Raw genomic sequence first — 17,227 nt, 5'->3', positions numbered from 1 at the left:
GGCATCCTTGTACCTCTGGTGCATCAAGGAAAGTAAGCAAAATCCATTTATCATTTTTTCAGATTGACGTGCTGGAATATGTTCATGAAAATGAGTATGTCCACGGTGATATCACAGCTGAGAATATATATGTAAGCTCTGATTATGAGGAGGTAAGAAATCCTATTCTAATTATTGCACTTATTTATTCAGATAGAAAATATCATCCGTTCCGCAGTGTAGACTTCACCACAATGTGAAATGCCAAAAGCTTAAGTAGCAAAAAAAAAGTTATTCCTTGTCTGTGCCATTGGGGGTCACAAAGACCTTGGATTATAGCTGCTGTCACTAGTAGGCGGACACGAAGTAGTTAAAGGGGAACTGTCGGCTTGGAAAAAGCTTTATACCTGCAGATATTGGGATAATCTGCAGGTTAATAGTGTCACAAAGCTGCCCGGCCGCCATACTGAAAGTGTGGCTACTGGTTAAAAAAAAAAAGTACTTTGATTCCTCCCGGTTGCCGCCGGCTTTCAGTCATAGGTGGGGCATAAAGCAGCTACAATCACCTCTCACAGCACCTGTCACCATACTGTGAGTGTCAGCTGTAAGCACACCCCAGCACTTGAATTCACAGTATAGTGAGCAGTGTTGTGAGCGATGACTGACTGTGATTGCTCCATGTACGGCCTCATGACTGAAAGCTGGCGGCTTACAGGAGGAAGCAAGTGAATTTTCTCCCAGTAGCTGCACTTTCAGAAAGGTGGCCAGGCAGTATTGTAACACCATTTACCTGCTGATTAACCCTATATCTACAGACAAAGTGTTTTCCAAGGTAACAGGTTCCCTTTAAGTGTTTGCTCATCCCATTGACTGTACCCCTCCTGCGAGCACTGAGCTAATCAGTCTTAGCTTAGTATCTGTAGGAAGCGGACCTCCTTGCTTTTGCTCTTATTATTTTAGCTTTATTTTTCTTCCCTTCTACCCGGGAAATGGGGAGGATTCCACCTTCCTATTTATCCCCCTCTTAAAAGAAAAAGTGGATCAGGAGCAGCCATTCCTCCCCTGCTTCCCGCCAGCCATAGGGTCACCAGCAGGACACCAGACCGGTCTATTATATTCCATTAGCTGTAATCACCATGGGGCAACTCCATTACCCACCCCAATGCCTAAGCCGGTTGTTTTGCAATGATGGAGTCTTGGTTTAAATCCTTTAAGGGCAATTTCTGGGTCATTGTAACTGTATATATGCCTGAAAAAGGTGAAATTGCATTTTTTTTCACAACTATATCCCACTTGGAATTTTTTTTTTTTTTTTCTGGTTTCCAGTACATTTTTTCTCTATCACTTCATTGAGGGACACTGGAAACCATGGGTGTATGCTGCTGCCACTAGGAGGCTGACACTAGGCAAAAAAAGGATAACTGCTCCCCAGCAGGCTACACCTACACTGGGAGAGAACTAACCAGTTAGTGAGAAAGCAGTAGGAAAGGAGATTACCCTAAATTGAACCAACAAGGGCGGGTGCTGTGTCCCCCAATGAAGGCTCCGAAAAAGAGATTTTACTGGGAGGACCAAAAATCTTCTTTTCTCTATTTCTTCATTGGGGACACAGGGATGGGATGTCCTAAAGCATTTCCCAGGGTGGGAAGAAATGGCTACTCAAGAATCTAAGGCCTTCTTCTCCAGGCTGGCGTTAACCGAACCTTAGGCGTGAACCTTGTAGAACTTGGAGAAGGTATGTACCGAAGACCAGGGACCACTCCCGATGGTGAACAGCCCATGAAGCTCCCACCTCCATGTGTCGTGAGCTGTGACTCTGAGCAGGATCGGTCTCTTCATCACTTTGTATGCTTCCATGATGGGAGAACTGATGCATCGGGCAATAGAAGTCTAGAAAGCAGGAAGACTGTCTTTTTGGGATTCCTGAAGATCGGAATGTCTGAAGGATCCGGTCAAGGAAATGTAGAGACGCAGCTCTGACAAGATCAAGTTTTGAGAAGAGACCACTCCAGAGGATGGGACAAAGGAAGTACTAACTGAGGGAAAAGGAGTAACCACCTTAGGAAGGAAGGATGTAACCGGATGTAGGACCTCCATATCCTCGTAGACACAAGAAAGACAAACAATAGGAAGAGCTGCAAGTTTGGAGAAGCGTCTGATGGAGGTGATCGCTACAAGGAACGAAACCTTCCAGGAAGACAGAGGAATATCGTGACTGGGTTCAAAGGGTGAAACCTGAAGAGCAGACAAGATCATAGAGAGAATGCACGACTCCAAGAGGAGGGACGGAGTGAGCAATTCTCTGTAGGAAGTCCTGATTTGGGGACAAGGGACAAGTTTTTCTGGAGGATGAGATAAAGGGCGGAGAACTGGCACCTTAAGGTGCTGAGAAACAGGAATTTAGGAAGGCCAGGAGAGAGGGAAGAGAAAAAGACCTGATTTGGTCTCGCACCATCTTTCCAATTGGGACGGTATATGCGGGACGAAGACTGTTACCTCGCTTTTATTATGGTTTGAATAACCTTGTCACACCCGTGGTTTCCGGTGTCCTCCAGTGAAGGCTCCAAGAAAGAGATTTTAGGATAAGTACCAAAAAGCTTCTTGTATGATAAAATAAATGGTGTCATTCAAAACTACACTGTGTTCCAAATTATTATGCAAATAATATTTTCTCAGATTTTCCCAAATTACCTATATGAATTGCAGTCATTGTAATTTTCCAGTCAAATAACTATTAGAGTACAATTGAAAGGTTTTTGTACAAACTGCCTATAACAGTATATTTAGAAAAAAAATAAAATACTCAAACTGCACTCAAAATGCATGTTCCAAATTATTATGCACAGCAGAGTTTTCAACCTTTTCATTTTAATAAAGAACAAAAAAATGGTCATTTTTGAAATTATAAGCATTAGCAGGTTATTACAAACTGAAATCAAACAGTTTTCAACTCAAGACTTTGTACTCTAATAATTATTTGACTGGAAAATTACAATGACTGCAATTCATATAGGTAATTTGGGAAAATCTGAGAAAATATTATTTGCATAATAATTTGGAACACAATGTACAACTCCTTCCCCACATACACCAAAAAAAAGCCCCCGTACGTCTAGGTCGATGGAAAAATAAAATAAAAGTTATGGCTCTTGGAAGAAGGGAAGGAAAGACTAAATCTCAAAACTAAATGGTTGTGACTCTTAACGGCAGTGTTGTGAAGGCTTTAAGAGCATGTATCGGTAGTTTATGGATTTGTGATTGTAAGGGAATCTTCCATGTTTTTCATACAAAACACTGGAGCAATAAATGACTTATTCCATCATCCTAGGTCTACCTCGCAGGATATTATAATGCATTTCGCTACTGTCCTGGTGGAAAACACGTGGCACAGAAGGACGGCAGCAGGACGCCCCATGAAGGAACAGCTGAGTTCATCAGTCTGGATATTCACAAAGGCACCGGTATGTATTCTTCATCTTTGTGTGCCATTGTGGCATTATACAATAGGAAAAACACGTTTATTATTGATCTTATTTAGGCTTGTAAATATTTCAAGAAAAGTGCACAATTATTTAGTTATTCCCATATTATAAAGTGATATATAGATCGCTTTGCATAATGATGGCGCATCAACACCTTTCTTGTACCTAACCCCCTTCACTAAAAGGCTACCTTTTAGATAATAAAGTTGTTCCTTCATTCATTTTCAGACCCACTGATATTCAGTTTCCAGCCCAATCCTAAGCTTCAGATTTTTTTCCTGTGGGAGTTTTTCTCCCAGTAATACAGGCTGGATTTTGGCTGTGTGTGTATCCGGGGGTGCAGCAGTCTTTTGCTTTCACATATCGGTGCAGATCCTTTACTGCCTCTCCATGTGCTTCCCTGTTTTCTCTGCTCTCCATTTTTTTAGATTACCCCCCCCCCCCCCACTGCAGATCTTTGTGCAACACCCTGCCTGCTGCTATCTCTAACACTGAAAGAAGGGATAGCAAAACAATTTGTAATGAAAACCATTTAAGAAAGTTGCTTAGCTTTGGCATTTAGAAAGCAAATTGACAATAAAGAAAACTATTCTGTGACCAGGTGTACATGGCCTTTAAATGAGTCAGTGCTGCCATTTTCTACAGAGCTGGTGGTTGGGAACTGCTGTGCATGGCAAATCTGTGAAGAGGACACTGTGCTAAATCAGGGAAAGCTTTAAATAAAATGATCTGTTTAATCCGATGGTCCCGTTCAGTCTCTGATTACTTCCCTAAGGCTGATCACTTGCCATTTACCCAAGTGATTAGATTGTATTCCCTGCCTTAAAAATTGGATAACCCCCTTTTAACTTTCAATTTTTTTCTTCTTTGCTTTATTTTTTAAGGACCAACGCGCCGCAGCGACCTGGAATCCTTGGGGTATTGCATGCTGAAATGGCTGCGGGGCTCCTTACCCTGGAGCGACGAAACAAATCCAGGCTCTATAATGGCGCAAAAACAAAGGTCGGTCTTCAGGATCGCAACTTTGGTGGTGCGTTCATGAATGATTAACAGTCCTGATCAATAGCCATGTCACTCCATTGGCCTGAACTTGTCTTTGTCCTGTGCTGCAAGTAGAAGCTGCTTCACCTCTTCACCACCTGAGGAACGCAGGGATCGAGAATTCGGCCAGGTTCATAGCAGCGCTTCCAAGCTCTATGGCAGAGAGATTGCAGATGCTACGCTCCTTGCCTAGGAAACCGGCCACTATTGATAGTCCGCAGAGGTGGCAGAAGCCTACCTAGGGTGCATCCCCGTCACCCTGGTGGAGCGGGGTTAGTGTCCGCCTTATCGCTGCCTGTCATCAAACTTTGTCTTCAAAGGAATATTAGTGGCTCCGATTGAGGGTCTTGTACAAATACAAGCTCTCGTCAGCAAATATTTATTTATATGCATTACTTTTGTTCCCAGGTTTCGTACAGATGTTTCCGGACTCCTAAAGCAATGCTTCAACAGAACCAAAACTCCAGGTACAGACATTTTGCAAACCATTTAGTTAAAAACGCTGCTCTGAAGTCCGCAGCTCAATGTTGTACGGGCTCAATAGTAACAGTGGATCCATACATCGCCCTACGTTGCATGCTCCTGCAGGAGCTGCACAATTCTGTGTGATGTTTCCACCAATCGGTGGGTCTCCTTTTTTTTCTTTTTTTAATTAACAACTATGATGTGCCCAAGATTTGTATTTTTTTTTCTGAAAATAAATTGTAGAATGTTTCCATCACTGCTGAAAGATTCCCTTTAAAGAAACATTCTTCAGAAAATAACAAAATTAAATTAGCTTTTTTGTGTTAAATGTATTTTATTTATTTTTTAGGCTTTTTTATTTATTTATTTTTTTTTACATATCACAATTATGTATTAAAAAAAAAAGTGTCCTTGCAATTTTCACATTGGCCACTGGGGCTTTTTTTTTTTTAGGCACAAACTTACTTGCTGTACACATTCACATGTACATTAGCCTCATTGAACAGACTCCTCCCCTATCTTTTTGTATTGAAGCATCTAATGTGCGTGTGCAAAAGTCATTTTGAAAAGAGGGGGCTTAGGGTAGCTGTGACATCTGTTGTGATTGGTGGATCCTGTCTTATCAGCTTTGTATAGAGGTTTTTACCTGTCATAGTAATCATGCCTCTGATGATAATGAGACTGCTGAAAACTCTTCCTGAAATGACATTGAATAGGAGTCCAAACAAAGCCTCAGTTTTTTAATAAAGATCATGATGTGAGGGGGAAAAAAAGTTACAAAAATTGAATAAAAATACATGGAAGACAAAAATTATGAATTAAATGATGGTTCATTTTCTGATGATATCTTCCCTTTGAGGGGTTGTCCAACAATCAGAACTCCTCTTTCCACGGGATAGGTAATCCGTGTCAGATCCTTAGGCGTCCCACCGCTGGGACTTGCTAGTCATGAAAAGGGGTTCTGTGTCCCCTCTAAGGGACCGATGTGGTGGGGTTAGAGTTCAGTCTGTTATCCACGTCCATCCCATAGACAATGAATGGAGTGAGTGCGCACATGAACCTGCCATTAGTACTGCACGGGTCTTTTAGTCCTCCAGTAATTCTCATGTATTTTCGTAATGTCTTGTATCCATAAGCGGCTCGTGTGCGAGTCTAACTATGACAATATGTTTGTTACTTTCTATGTTATTTTACATGATACATAATATTCTTACTATCACATATGGGAGAATTGTTTGTAAATGAAAATATTTTGTATTCTGTTTATAGACGTGGTGAAATTTTTCTTAGAAAAAGTGATGAACATGGACTACATAGAAGAGCCGAACTACAGAGAGATTCGGGATATGTTTTCATCTGCTCTGCTGAAAGTTAAAGTCGATCCCTATGATCCTGTACAACTGTAAAGAAGGTAAATTCCAAATAAAAGCCGACCATAAGTGACATCGTCATAAGGGGTTGTGTACGCTCGCTGAGGTCTCCTGACCTGGAGGGTTTTTTTTTTTGTTTTTTTTTGCCCCCATATGGATAAAAAGAGAAGACCGTGAGCAGTTGCACTCCGTCGCCCAAGTCACAAGTCGTATCTGAAAGAAAAAGAGAAAAGATTAAGAAAATACAACCTAAGGTAGAAACAGGTCTGAGAACAAACCTGTGTCTGCCTCCTACTGACACTAAGCTAAAACTGATAGGTCCTGCTCAGCAGGGTACACCCACCATCTGGCATGAAGCTAACTCTGCCTAGTGTCAGTCTCCGAGTGGCACCAGCATACACCCCTGTGTCCCCCAATGAAGCGATAGAGAAGAGAGGGCTTTCCTTCTATATTTGAATTTTTGACCTTTCAAATCCGTAAACTATGAAAATGGTATTCAAGTAGACCAGTCCATGGAGTTCAACTTATACCCTAATATGTTAATCCAGAGGACTTGACCTTTACAAGATCATATGGCAGTAGGTACCACAGGATCCACCTTTTACAATAGATGTCACAGCTCACCTCCTCGCCCTCCTGTGCAATGACTGATAAACCCTCTATATACAGTAGATAACACCGGATCCACCATTCACAATAGGTGATGTCACGGCTCACCTCCTCCTCCTGTACAATGACTGATAAACCCTCTATATACAGTAGATACGGAATCCACCGTTCATAGTAGGTGATGTCACAGCTCACCTCCTTCTCGTCCTGTATAATGACTTTTAATACCTCCTATGTACAGTAGATACAGGATCCACCATTCACAATAGGTGATATCACAGCTCACCTCCTCCTCCTCCTGTACAATGACTGATAACACCTCTATACACAGTAGATAACCCAGAATTCATCATTAACAATAGGTGATATCAGTCATTGTACAGGAGGAGGATGAGGTGAGCTGTGACATCTACTGTACATAGAGGTGATGTCACAGCTCACCTCTTCCTGTACAATGACTGATAACACCTCTATATACAGCAGATAACACAGGATTCACTGTTCTCAATATGTGATGTCACAGCTCACCTCCTCAACTCTAATAAATGTCTGGGTTTGTTTTTTTTTAGTTTTTGGGGTTTTTTTTACCTAAAAGTTTGATTATTACAATAGGTCATTTACGGATTACACCTTACCCTGAGCTTCTTGTCCTGAATGTTTGTGAAAGCGATCATCATGTTTTTTTGGTTTTGTGTAGTTTGGGTTAATTTTTCTATCTTTTTTTTACATTTGCAGATTTACATCAATGTTGAAGACTGTTTGTTTTTATCAAGCAGAAAGGAATAATCTCGCCCATTTATGGTACAATGGATTACAAATATGCTACATTTCACTGATGACTTGAATGAATTCGGATTCTTATTCGATAGAACCACTGTAAGGCTGTGTTCACACAGAGTGTGTTTGCAGCTTTTTTTACACTCATACCTCAAACAGGTTTTGCTTCGTTTTTTGTAAGTGTTTTTTCGGGGTACGGAATATGTGGGATTTGTCTACTGTGCATGTTTAATAAAGTTTGATTTATTCACCAAAAAAAGCAGCAAAACCCCTGTGCAGCATGTTTTTCACTTTCTATTGGTGAAAAAAAATGCTGTAAAAACACTGAAAAAATTCACACGCTGCAGGATTGAAAAACACTGCAGCTCTCAAATTCAGAGAGAAGGGAAAAAAAACGCGTGCAAGATATTTTTTGCAATCTCATAGCTTTTGCTGGTACTGTGAAATGCAGCTTCTTTTCTGCAGGAAAAAACGCTGTGTGTGAACATAGCCATATATCATCTATTACGTGTGACACTGTTGTCTTTACTGCTGACGGAGGAGGGGAGGCCGTGCTACTGAATCTTTTAATACATAACATGGTGGAAAAAAATGTGTTAGAAGACTTGCAAATAATCCATCCATCCTATCAAAGTTGGAAAAAGAGTAACTTCATGATTATTTTTTGGGGGGGAAGGTATGCGGAAAACATTTTTTTTTTTTTCAACAAGGCTTTTAAAGATCCTCCGAATGGTGCGTGACATTTTAATCTAAGCTTTTCCTAATTTGTTCCTTTCTTTTTGTGATACATTATGGATAATGCTGTGACCTTTTTATTTTATTCTTTAAAATATTTTCAATGGCATCCTAATCCCTCCCCCTCCTTAGTTGTATCGGTTTTATCTTGTATCCTCAATAAAAACACTTTAAATAAATACATTTTAAATTATAAAATTTTTGTAATTCACTGTTGTCTTGGTCTTTGGGACTTTACTGTTACATGGCAGATTTAGATCTATAGAAGTATTAACCCCCCAAAGATCAAACTTTTTGCAAAAACTTGTTTTGGTCCCTTTTTAATTCCCTTCAAATAAGTGTAGGTCCTGGTTCTGAGAACCCCATCGATTGCTGAAAAGACCACCGAGAAGTTCGTAGTTCAGGACTCAGGAGCGCATAGCGAAGTATGGATTCAATAGAAAATTAGACTATTGCAATTTTTGCTTTTACAGCTCTGAAGTTAGCCAGATCGCTGGATCCAGCCAAGCTAAGTCCCCCTGCACTTCTCCAGTGCTGCAGAGGTAATGTTACCTCTGCAAGCAGCATGGGAGAGAGGGCAATTAGGGACAGCAGTTCAGCTATTCTGCCAGCCTGAATGGTCAACCATCAGGCACTTTAAAATGAGGAAGCGATGGACTCCTGGAGATAAGAAGTTGAGAACATCCCCTTTTAAGACGTCAATAATTGCATAGATGACACCAGACATTGTGAGTGATTAGGAGATACCTAATATAGTGATGTATAAATACCATACCACTGATGTATGTGGTATGGTATATAAATAACACCAATATAAACCTATGATAAATAACATAAACCTAACCTGTATGATGGCACCGCAGTCTAATTGCTTTTACTGCAGTTCCCAAAATGTACGCCAACAAAAATATACAATTAGGATTATTTCTGCAATTCTCTGCCATATGTGATCATGTACACAAACTGGCATCTGTTTCTTAACAGCTCGGCTGTCAACTATTTAGTTGCTGTCAGTTTCTGACAGCGGCATTTAAATTGAATGTACTGATTGGCCCCCTCACATTGTGAATGATCGATGGGTTACTATGAAAGCTGGGGGTATGCTTAACACCTCCATCGCTGTCACCTCGGTCCTTCTGTGAAGCTCAGCCATAGATCAAGATTTTACTGCAAAACCATGGTCTTGCAGTAAATTAGTACAAGTGATCATAGGTTCAAGTCCCCTAAGGGGACTAACAAAAAAAAAAAAAACAGTTTCTAAAAATGTAAAAAAAATATATAACATTTAAAATTGCTCCCCCTTTTGTTCATTAAAAATAAGGAAAGGGGAGAAAAATTACAAAAATAAACATTTAGTATCGCCACATCTGTAAAAGTGCGATCTATGAAAATATAGAATTAATTAACTGCTATGGTAAACGCTGCATGGAGAAAATCAAAATGGCAGAACTGCAGATTTTTATTTTTTTTTTATACACCTCACCTTCCTAAAAAAAAAAAAAAAAAAATTGTATAAATAAGCACCACATTGGTATTTAAAAAATAAAATCTGCTCACTGTGCACAAAACAAGCTTTCAGTCAGCCCCATAAACCGAAAAATAATCTTATGGGTCTTGGAAAAAATGGTGTCACAACAGTAAAATTTTTTTTACAATATTTTGATTTTTTTTTTATTTTGTGGCAGTTGCATTCCAGCCATATTTAGTTGCACATTTTCATATATTGAGACCCACTGACAATTTTTGGCTACATGCGACATCACAATCTACATGTGGTCCTGTTGCCCTTCAATAGGAGCTGAGTTGCAGTACCGATAATGGCCACTACACGATTTACGGCGCTGTGATGTAACGACTCTGTACATCCGGCTGCAGCAGGCGCTGCAAACAGTTTGGTGGATTACTGGGGTTGAACCCCCCCCCCCCTCCCTCACCCCCAGTGATCTGGATAGGTCACCATCAATATCGAAGTTATGGAAAACCCCTTTAGTGACTTGCATAAATGCTTCATTTTTGCACCATTTCCAAACTATTTTTGGTGCCGTTTGTTTTTTCCGAGGCTTAGAATTAAAATAAACAGATCATTTCATTTTCTATTGAGGAAATATGTTACAAGCTTCAGCTCACATTTGTAAGGCTAAACCTTTCCTGACCATATACTTTAGCCGCTGCTACATCCTGCGAAATCCACTCTGCTACATCCGTCACACTAGTCGAAAGAGAAGAGCTGACTCTGGAAACACTGACTGGGGCGGTGGTAATGGGAGGCAGGTCCGGAGCGAGAAAGCAGGATGAGACAGCAAGTCCTGAAACAAGCCTCAGAAGGGAAGGAAAACCGGACAACTGACATCTGTCCACCCTAAAATCACCCGGAGACCCCCAATAAACCTCATTCTACCAGGAGGCCGCTGTGGTGGTCCAGCGAGCGCTGTCGTTGCCCGGTATGTACCAGTCGGTTCTTAATTTTACAAAGCAGATTTTCTCATTAGGGGAATGCAGCAAATTTTCCAAGAGAGTTAAAACCTTTTTAACTCAACTGCTTAATGTGTTTGTGCAGCACAAATAGGGTTAAGTATAAAGGTAATGATAAATGCATTCTTATTACTTTAATCTATTTTACATAAATCCTTAATCTACAGCTTTTAAAGGTCAAACGCAAGGTAGGCATCAAAAATTACTGCACCAAACGTTCTGCAAAAAATATATGCTGTTACTGCAAATGCTTCTGCGATCATGACGGTTGTGGTTTCTATTAATGAAGCGGTTCCAGGAAAGGTTTCTAGAACAATAGATCGTGTATTATACTGTACCAAAATAACTCTTTTTGCTTGCACAGTGTGGCGGCATTGTTTAGGTACACAGTCACGTGTGTGGTTTTTATAGAAGGGAAATGTTCGTGAATTTTTGTGTGCGTGTTTGCAAGATATGTGATAAAATCCTGTGCATACCTCTGAATCTGATAGATTACAAAGTGAGGAAAGGGTAAAATGTGAAGTGAGACTATGGTCCGCATATGCAAATTTGTTTTGCTGTAATTTGAATCTTTTTCATAGGACAATTACTTGTATTTATTAGGGGGTTGCCCTAATGCAAGGACTACTTTAAGTTGTCGGAGTTTACCCCCTCCCCTGATTATCTATTACACTCTACATTGATTTTTATTTTTTTGTTTCCACATCCGTCCAGTTTTTCCCCTTCAGACTCCATATAAATTTCTAGATTTCTCTTTGGTCTGCTATCAATCCTATGAGGCACCAGTACAGCATCAAATGGGCAGCTGGAACCAGTACCATCTCTGCCTGTAGAGGGGATGGTGTGATTTATCTTTCTCTGTATAGTCTCCTAAATAAGCTAATACATTGTAAGTATGCAGTCAGGGTGTCTAAGCTGTGAATAAGCTATCGGGGTAACCACCAGATCAATCAAATTTTAAGCAAGATAGTTAAAATATAACATTTATTAGATATATATTAAAATTTTTCACCTTTTAAGTAAAAAAGACCCTAATGGGCCAAATAAATGAACCCTGGGTCTTCTGATACCATAAATAGTTTATAATTGTGTATACATGCAAACCACACCTCAAAATGCCAAATACCAAGTATGTAGGGTTTAGAAAAGACAACCTCAATTCATCCAGAGCATTGAGGATCATACAATTCAATATTACCCTTACTAGTATTGGTTAACATTTCTAATAACAATAATATAGAGATACCATGTATGCGCTCCGAACATTAGGTATATAATGAAATCCCACATGCCCTTAAACAAAAAAAAAGGTACCATGGACTATACAGTAAAATCCCACATGACCTCAATTCAAAAAGGTATCGTGGACTATATCAGGGAAAATCAACAAAGCCCCACTGAAAGATTCCTTCGGGTTGTTGTTATACCAAGCAAAATGAAACAATCTCACCCAATCCTAAAGTGCATCATGGCTTAATTCATCCTGGTGTAATGTCATTATATTCTTCATGACCAAAACATATTGGAGGTATCTTGCTCCCAACACGTTTCCTCCTAAAATAGATTCATCAGGGGAGACTGAAAAAGGGGCTGAGGGTCTCCACCATTCCAAGCAGCCCGTATCCTCCTCTCAAAAGACCCAGGGTTCCACCTGTCGCCTCCTATACCGTGTCTCCTTTAAACTGCCGCGCTGAACATCACGCCGTTATGTCACTTCCGGTCACGTGGGCTAGTATATCCGGTATCTGGAACTCAAACCATCGGGTGGACCGCATACGGGATCCCGCCGATGTCACATCCGGTGACGTCCTTCCTGTTTCCAGCTACTAGAACGCATGTATGCATCAATGAGGCGCATCTCAGGCACTCACACTAGAGCTTCAATAAGACCAAAACCGCCGATCCTAAACTGGACTCCACACAGCGGTGGTTAGGGAGGGAGGAACAAAGTAATCCACTACCACAGTCAGAAAAACAAAAAAACTGGGAGGTATAATACAGCTCCTCACCTCCATATTCAGATATATTCGCCACTATAATCATGCAGCAACATACAGTTATATGAAAAAGTTTGGGCACCCCTATTAATCTTAAGCTTAATGTTCTATAAAAATTGGTGTTTTTGCAACAGCTATTTCCGTTTGATATATGTAATAACTGTTGGACACAGTAATGTTTCTGCCTTGAAATGAGGTTTATTGTACTAACAGAAAATGTGCAATCTGCATTCAAGCTAAATTTGACAGGTGCATAAGTATGGGCACCTCACCAGAAGTGACATTAATATTTAGTAGATCCTCCTTTTGCAAAAATAACAGCCTCTAGTCACTTCTTGTAGCTTTTAATGAGTTCCTGGATCCTGGATGAAGGTATTTTTGACCATTCCTCTTTACAAAACAATTCCAGTTCAGTTAAGTTTGATGGTCGCCGAGCATGGACAGCCCTCTTCAAATGATCCCACAGATGTTCAATGATATTCAGGTCTGGGGACTGGGATGGCCATTCCAGAACATTGTAATTGTTCCTCTGCATGAATGCCTGAGTAGATTTGGAGCGGTGTTTTGGATCATTGTCTTGCTGAAAGATCCATCCCCTGCGTAACTTCAACTTTGTCACTGATTCTTGAACATTATTGTCAAGAATCTGCTGATACTGAGTGGAATCCATGCGTCCCTCAACTTTAACAAGATTCCCGGTGCCGGCATTGGCCACACGGCCCCAAAGCATGATGGAACCTCCACCAAATTTTACTGTGGGTAGCAAGTGTTTTTCTTGGAATGCTGTGTTTTTTTGCTGCCATGCATAACACCTTTTTGTATGACCAAAGAACTCAATCTTGGTTTCATCAGTACAAGGGACCTTCTTCCAAACAGAAATTGGCTTCTCCAAATGTGCTTTTGCATACCTCAGCCGACTCTGTTTGTGGCGTGCTTGCAGAAACGGCTTCTTTCGCATCACTCTCCCATACAGCTTCTCCTTGTGTAAAGTGCGTTGTATAGTTGACCGATGCACAGTGACACCATCTGCAGCAAGTTGATGCTGCAGCTCTCTGGAGGTGGTCTGAGGATTGTCCTTGACTGATCTCACCATTCTTCTTCTCTGCCTTTCTGATGTTTTTCTTGGCCTGCCACTTCTGGCCTTAACAAGAACTGTCCCTGTGTTCTTCCATTTCCTTACTATGTTCCTCACAGTGGAAACTGACAGGTTAAATCTCTGAGACAGCTTTTTGTATCCTTCCCCTGAACAACTATGTTGAATAATCTTTGTTTTCAGATCATTTGACAGTTGTTTTGAGGAGCCCATGATGCCACTCTTCAGAGGAGATTCAAACAGGAGAACAACTTGCAAGTGGCCACTTTAAGTAGCTTTTCTCATGATTGCATACACCTGGCTATGAAGTTCAAAGCTCAATGAGGTTACAAAAAAAGTGCTTTAGTAAGTCAGTAAAAAGTAGGTAGGAGTATTTAAAACAAGAAAATTATAAGGGTGCCCATACTTATGCACCTGTCAAATTTTGTTTGAATGCAGATTGCACATTTTCTGTTAGTACAATAAACCTCATTTCAAGGCAGAAACATTACTGTGTCCAACAGTTATTACATATATCAAACTGAAATAGCTGTTGCAAAAACACCAATTTTTATAAAACATTAAGCTTAAGATTAATAGGGGTGCCCAAACTTTTTCATATAACTGTATCAGATGATGGAACCAAATTATCTATAGCAATTCAATTTTTTTAACAAAAAGGAAGCATCCATCGTCCCACCCCTTAAGGGTTAAGCATGGTCTCCTACCATAGGGCTATCATCACCAGACAGCTAAGCAGGCATGAATAGGGGGCTAAGACCAACACATATTTGTCCGCAACAAACCATTTGGAACATTACCCAAAAGACTAAACCAAGGGTCAGCATCTGAAATACGGGGTAGGGAGAACAACACACACAATAGGGTAGACAAATAAATGGTATATTTCTAAAATTGAATTAAGGAAACCCTGGCGAAAAAAGACCCCATAAGAGGCCAAAAGGATACGGCATGGCACATATAATCTTTTCTACACTGGCCCTAGGCCCCAATCCCTACGTGACTGCGGAGGTTGGCACCCTAGACCTGCGTAGTGGCGCCCCCACTCAGTGTCGGCTGTCCCTACACTCCTTTCTCTAGATAGTCCCTCGACCTATAGGAAACATTTATACGAGATTTGTTCATTCAGTCCACTAGGTGCCAGCGTACGTAGATAGTGTATCCACTTGGCCTCTCTTTGAAGTAGAGCGTTATCCCAATCATCACCTCTCCGTGGAAACTTGACCTTATCAATACCTATAAATCTAACCGAATCCACTTTGCCCTCATGCATGGTGTTTACATGTTTAGCTAAGGGTGTGTCCTTTTTGTTAGCAATATCACGCAAATGTTCACCTATACGCCTCCTGAGTTCTCTTCGTTTTACCCACATATTCGATATTACATTGACATGTGGCTTTGTAAATAATCCCTTTTGGATCTACAATTTATGAAGGAATTAATATAGTGTATTTCTCCAGTCACCTTACTCTCAAAGGTTTTACTCTGTGTGATCACCTTGCATGCCACACATCCGCTACATTTAAAGCACCCCTTGCCAGTTGATCTAAGCCATTCAGTACTCACTCCACCAACATAGTGGCTATGTACAAGCCTATCTCGAAGGGATGTACTTCTGGAGAATTTTTCTGACCTCATGTGCCTTATTTGAGTAGGTAGTAATCACTCTACATGTGTCATTTATTCCCTGATCCTGTGGAGATGGATAAAGAAGAGTCATACGATCCTTTGCCAGAGTTTCCTCATAGGCCTTGGCTAGAACTTTTTTGGGGTACCCTCTTTCAATAAACCTATCCCGTAATTCAGGGGCCTGCTGATCAAAAACCACATTATCTGAACACTTTCTACGAACCCTCAGATACTGGCCCTTCGGGATCCCTTTCTTCAAGGGCAAGGGTTGATTGCTCTCCCATTTCAGTAGCGAATTTGTAGCTCTTTTCTTCCAATATGTCGAGGTAGAGATACTACCATCCTCTTTCTTACATAACAAGATATCCAGAAAAGGCAGGGTATTGATGCCTACTTCACATGTAAATCGCAAATTAAGACTATTTTGGTTGAGCTCCTTCATAAAGGTTTTCAAATTGTATGGAGTCCCCTTTCCAGAAAATGAGGATATCATCGATATACCGTATCCATAGGGCTATCCTCTCACTCCCTTCCACAGGATGTTCCCCAAACACAATTGTTTCCTCCCACCAGCCCAGGTAAAGATTGGCGTACGATGGGGCACAGGGACTCCCCATCGCCGTCCCCCTGAGCTGGGGGAAGTACTGGTTGTCAAATAGAAAAACATTTCTGTTCAGATAAAACTTGATAGACTTTTTAATAAATTCATTATGGTCGGCGAATTGACATCCTCTGCTACTCAGAAAGTATTCCACCGCCTCCAGGCCCTTTTCATGGGGAATTGATGAATACAGGGATTCCATGTCAATACTAGCAAACATTACATCTGGATCCACAGATATGCCGTCCAATTTTCTCAATAGGTCACTAGTATCTCTAATGTGTGAATTAAGGCCAATGACAAATGGTCTCAAGATTTTATCAAGATAGACACCCAAATTTTGGGTAAGACTGTCCACCCCTGCCACTATAGGACGTCCTTTCAGAGGACTCGTCCCCTTATGCACCTTGGGGAGGCTATAAAAAGTGGCCATTATCTGGAATTTAGGGCAGATAAAATCAAACTCTTTCTTACTGATAACCCCACTTGTCAGGCCCTCAGATGCCAACAATTTCAGATCATCCAAATATTCACCAGTAGGATTGCCCCTCAAGACCCTATAACAATCTTTATCACACAAAATGTTCAGGCACATCTGATGATAATTTCTGGAATCCATAACCATTACATTGCCCCCTTTATCTGAGGGCTTAATAGTGATTGACTGATCCCCTTCCAACTTACATAAAGCCTGCATCTCGAGTTTTGTCAGATTATATCTATATCTCATTTTTTTTCTTTTCCAAGGCAGTGAGGTCTTCTGTGACCAGGTCCAGAAACACATCAATGGGGCCAACATCAACCTGTGGTGGCGGCGGCATATTCGTATTTTTCAATTGCAAATCAGTAAAGGGACCCCTGCCCTCCAAATTTGGGTCTGGTAAACCCAAGTCAAAAAGAGTCCTAATGTCAACCAATTAATCATCTGATACCCCCAAATCAGAACAAGTGAGTTTGTTCATCCGAGCAAAGTGTTT

General features: G+C 40.7%; 2 protein-coding genes across 2 annotated transcripts in view; both read left to right on the top strand.

The window, feature by feature from the left end:
* The window catches only part of VRK3 (VRK serine/threonine kinase 3), a 39,982-nt gene extending 31,326 nt beyond the window's left edge, over nucleotides 1–8,656 (top strand). The window contains exons 11-16 of the mRNA XM_073658318.1: nucleotides 63–152; nucleotides 3,308–3,440; nucleotides 4,346–4,463; nucleotides 4,911–4,969; nucleotides 6,237–6,378; nucleotides 7,682–8,656. Coding sequence (XP_073514419.1) covers nucleotides 63–152; nucleotides 3,308–3,440; nucleotides 4,346–4,463; nucleotides 4,911–4,969; nucleotides 6,237–6,373 — 537 coding nt within the window. The 3' untranslated portion in view covers nucleotides 6,374–6,378; nucleotides 7,682–8,656. The remainder of the gene's footprint in view (nucleotides 1–62; nucleotides 153–3,307; nucleotides 3,441–4,345; nucleotides 4,464–4,910; nucleotides 4,970–6,236; nucleotides 6,379–7,681) is intronic.
* A 2,057-nt stretch (nucleotides 8,657–10,713) lies between these two features.
* RIPOR1 (RHO family interacting cell polarization regulator 1) overlaps nucleotides 10,714–17,227 on the top strand; it is a 136,491-nt gene continuing 129,977 nt past the window's right edge. Inside the window, exon 1 of the mRNA XM_073658312.1 lies at nucleotides 10,714–10,899. The gene's annotated coding sequence lies outside the window, so the exon portion shown is untranslated. The remainder of the gene's footprint in view (nucleotides 10,900–17,227) is intronic.

This window comes from Phyllobates terribilis, unplaced genomic scaffold (assembly GCF_046119375.1).
Source record: "Phyllobates terribilis strain yellow unplaced genomic scaffold, ASM4611937v1 Scaffold_13__5_contigs__length_258822181, whole genome shotgun sequence".
Lineage (NCBI taxonomy): Eukaryota > Metazoa > Chordata > Amphibia > Anura > Dendrobatidae > Phyllobates > Phyllobates terribilis.
This window is presented reverse-complemented; position numbering and strand designations above follow the sequence as displayed.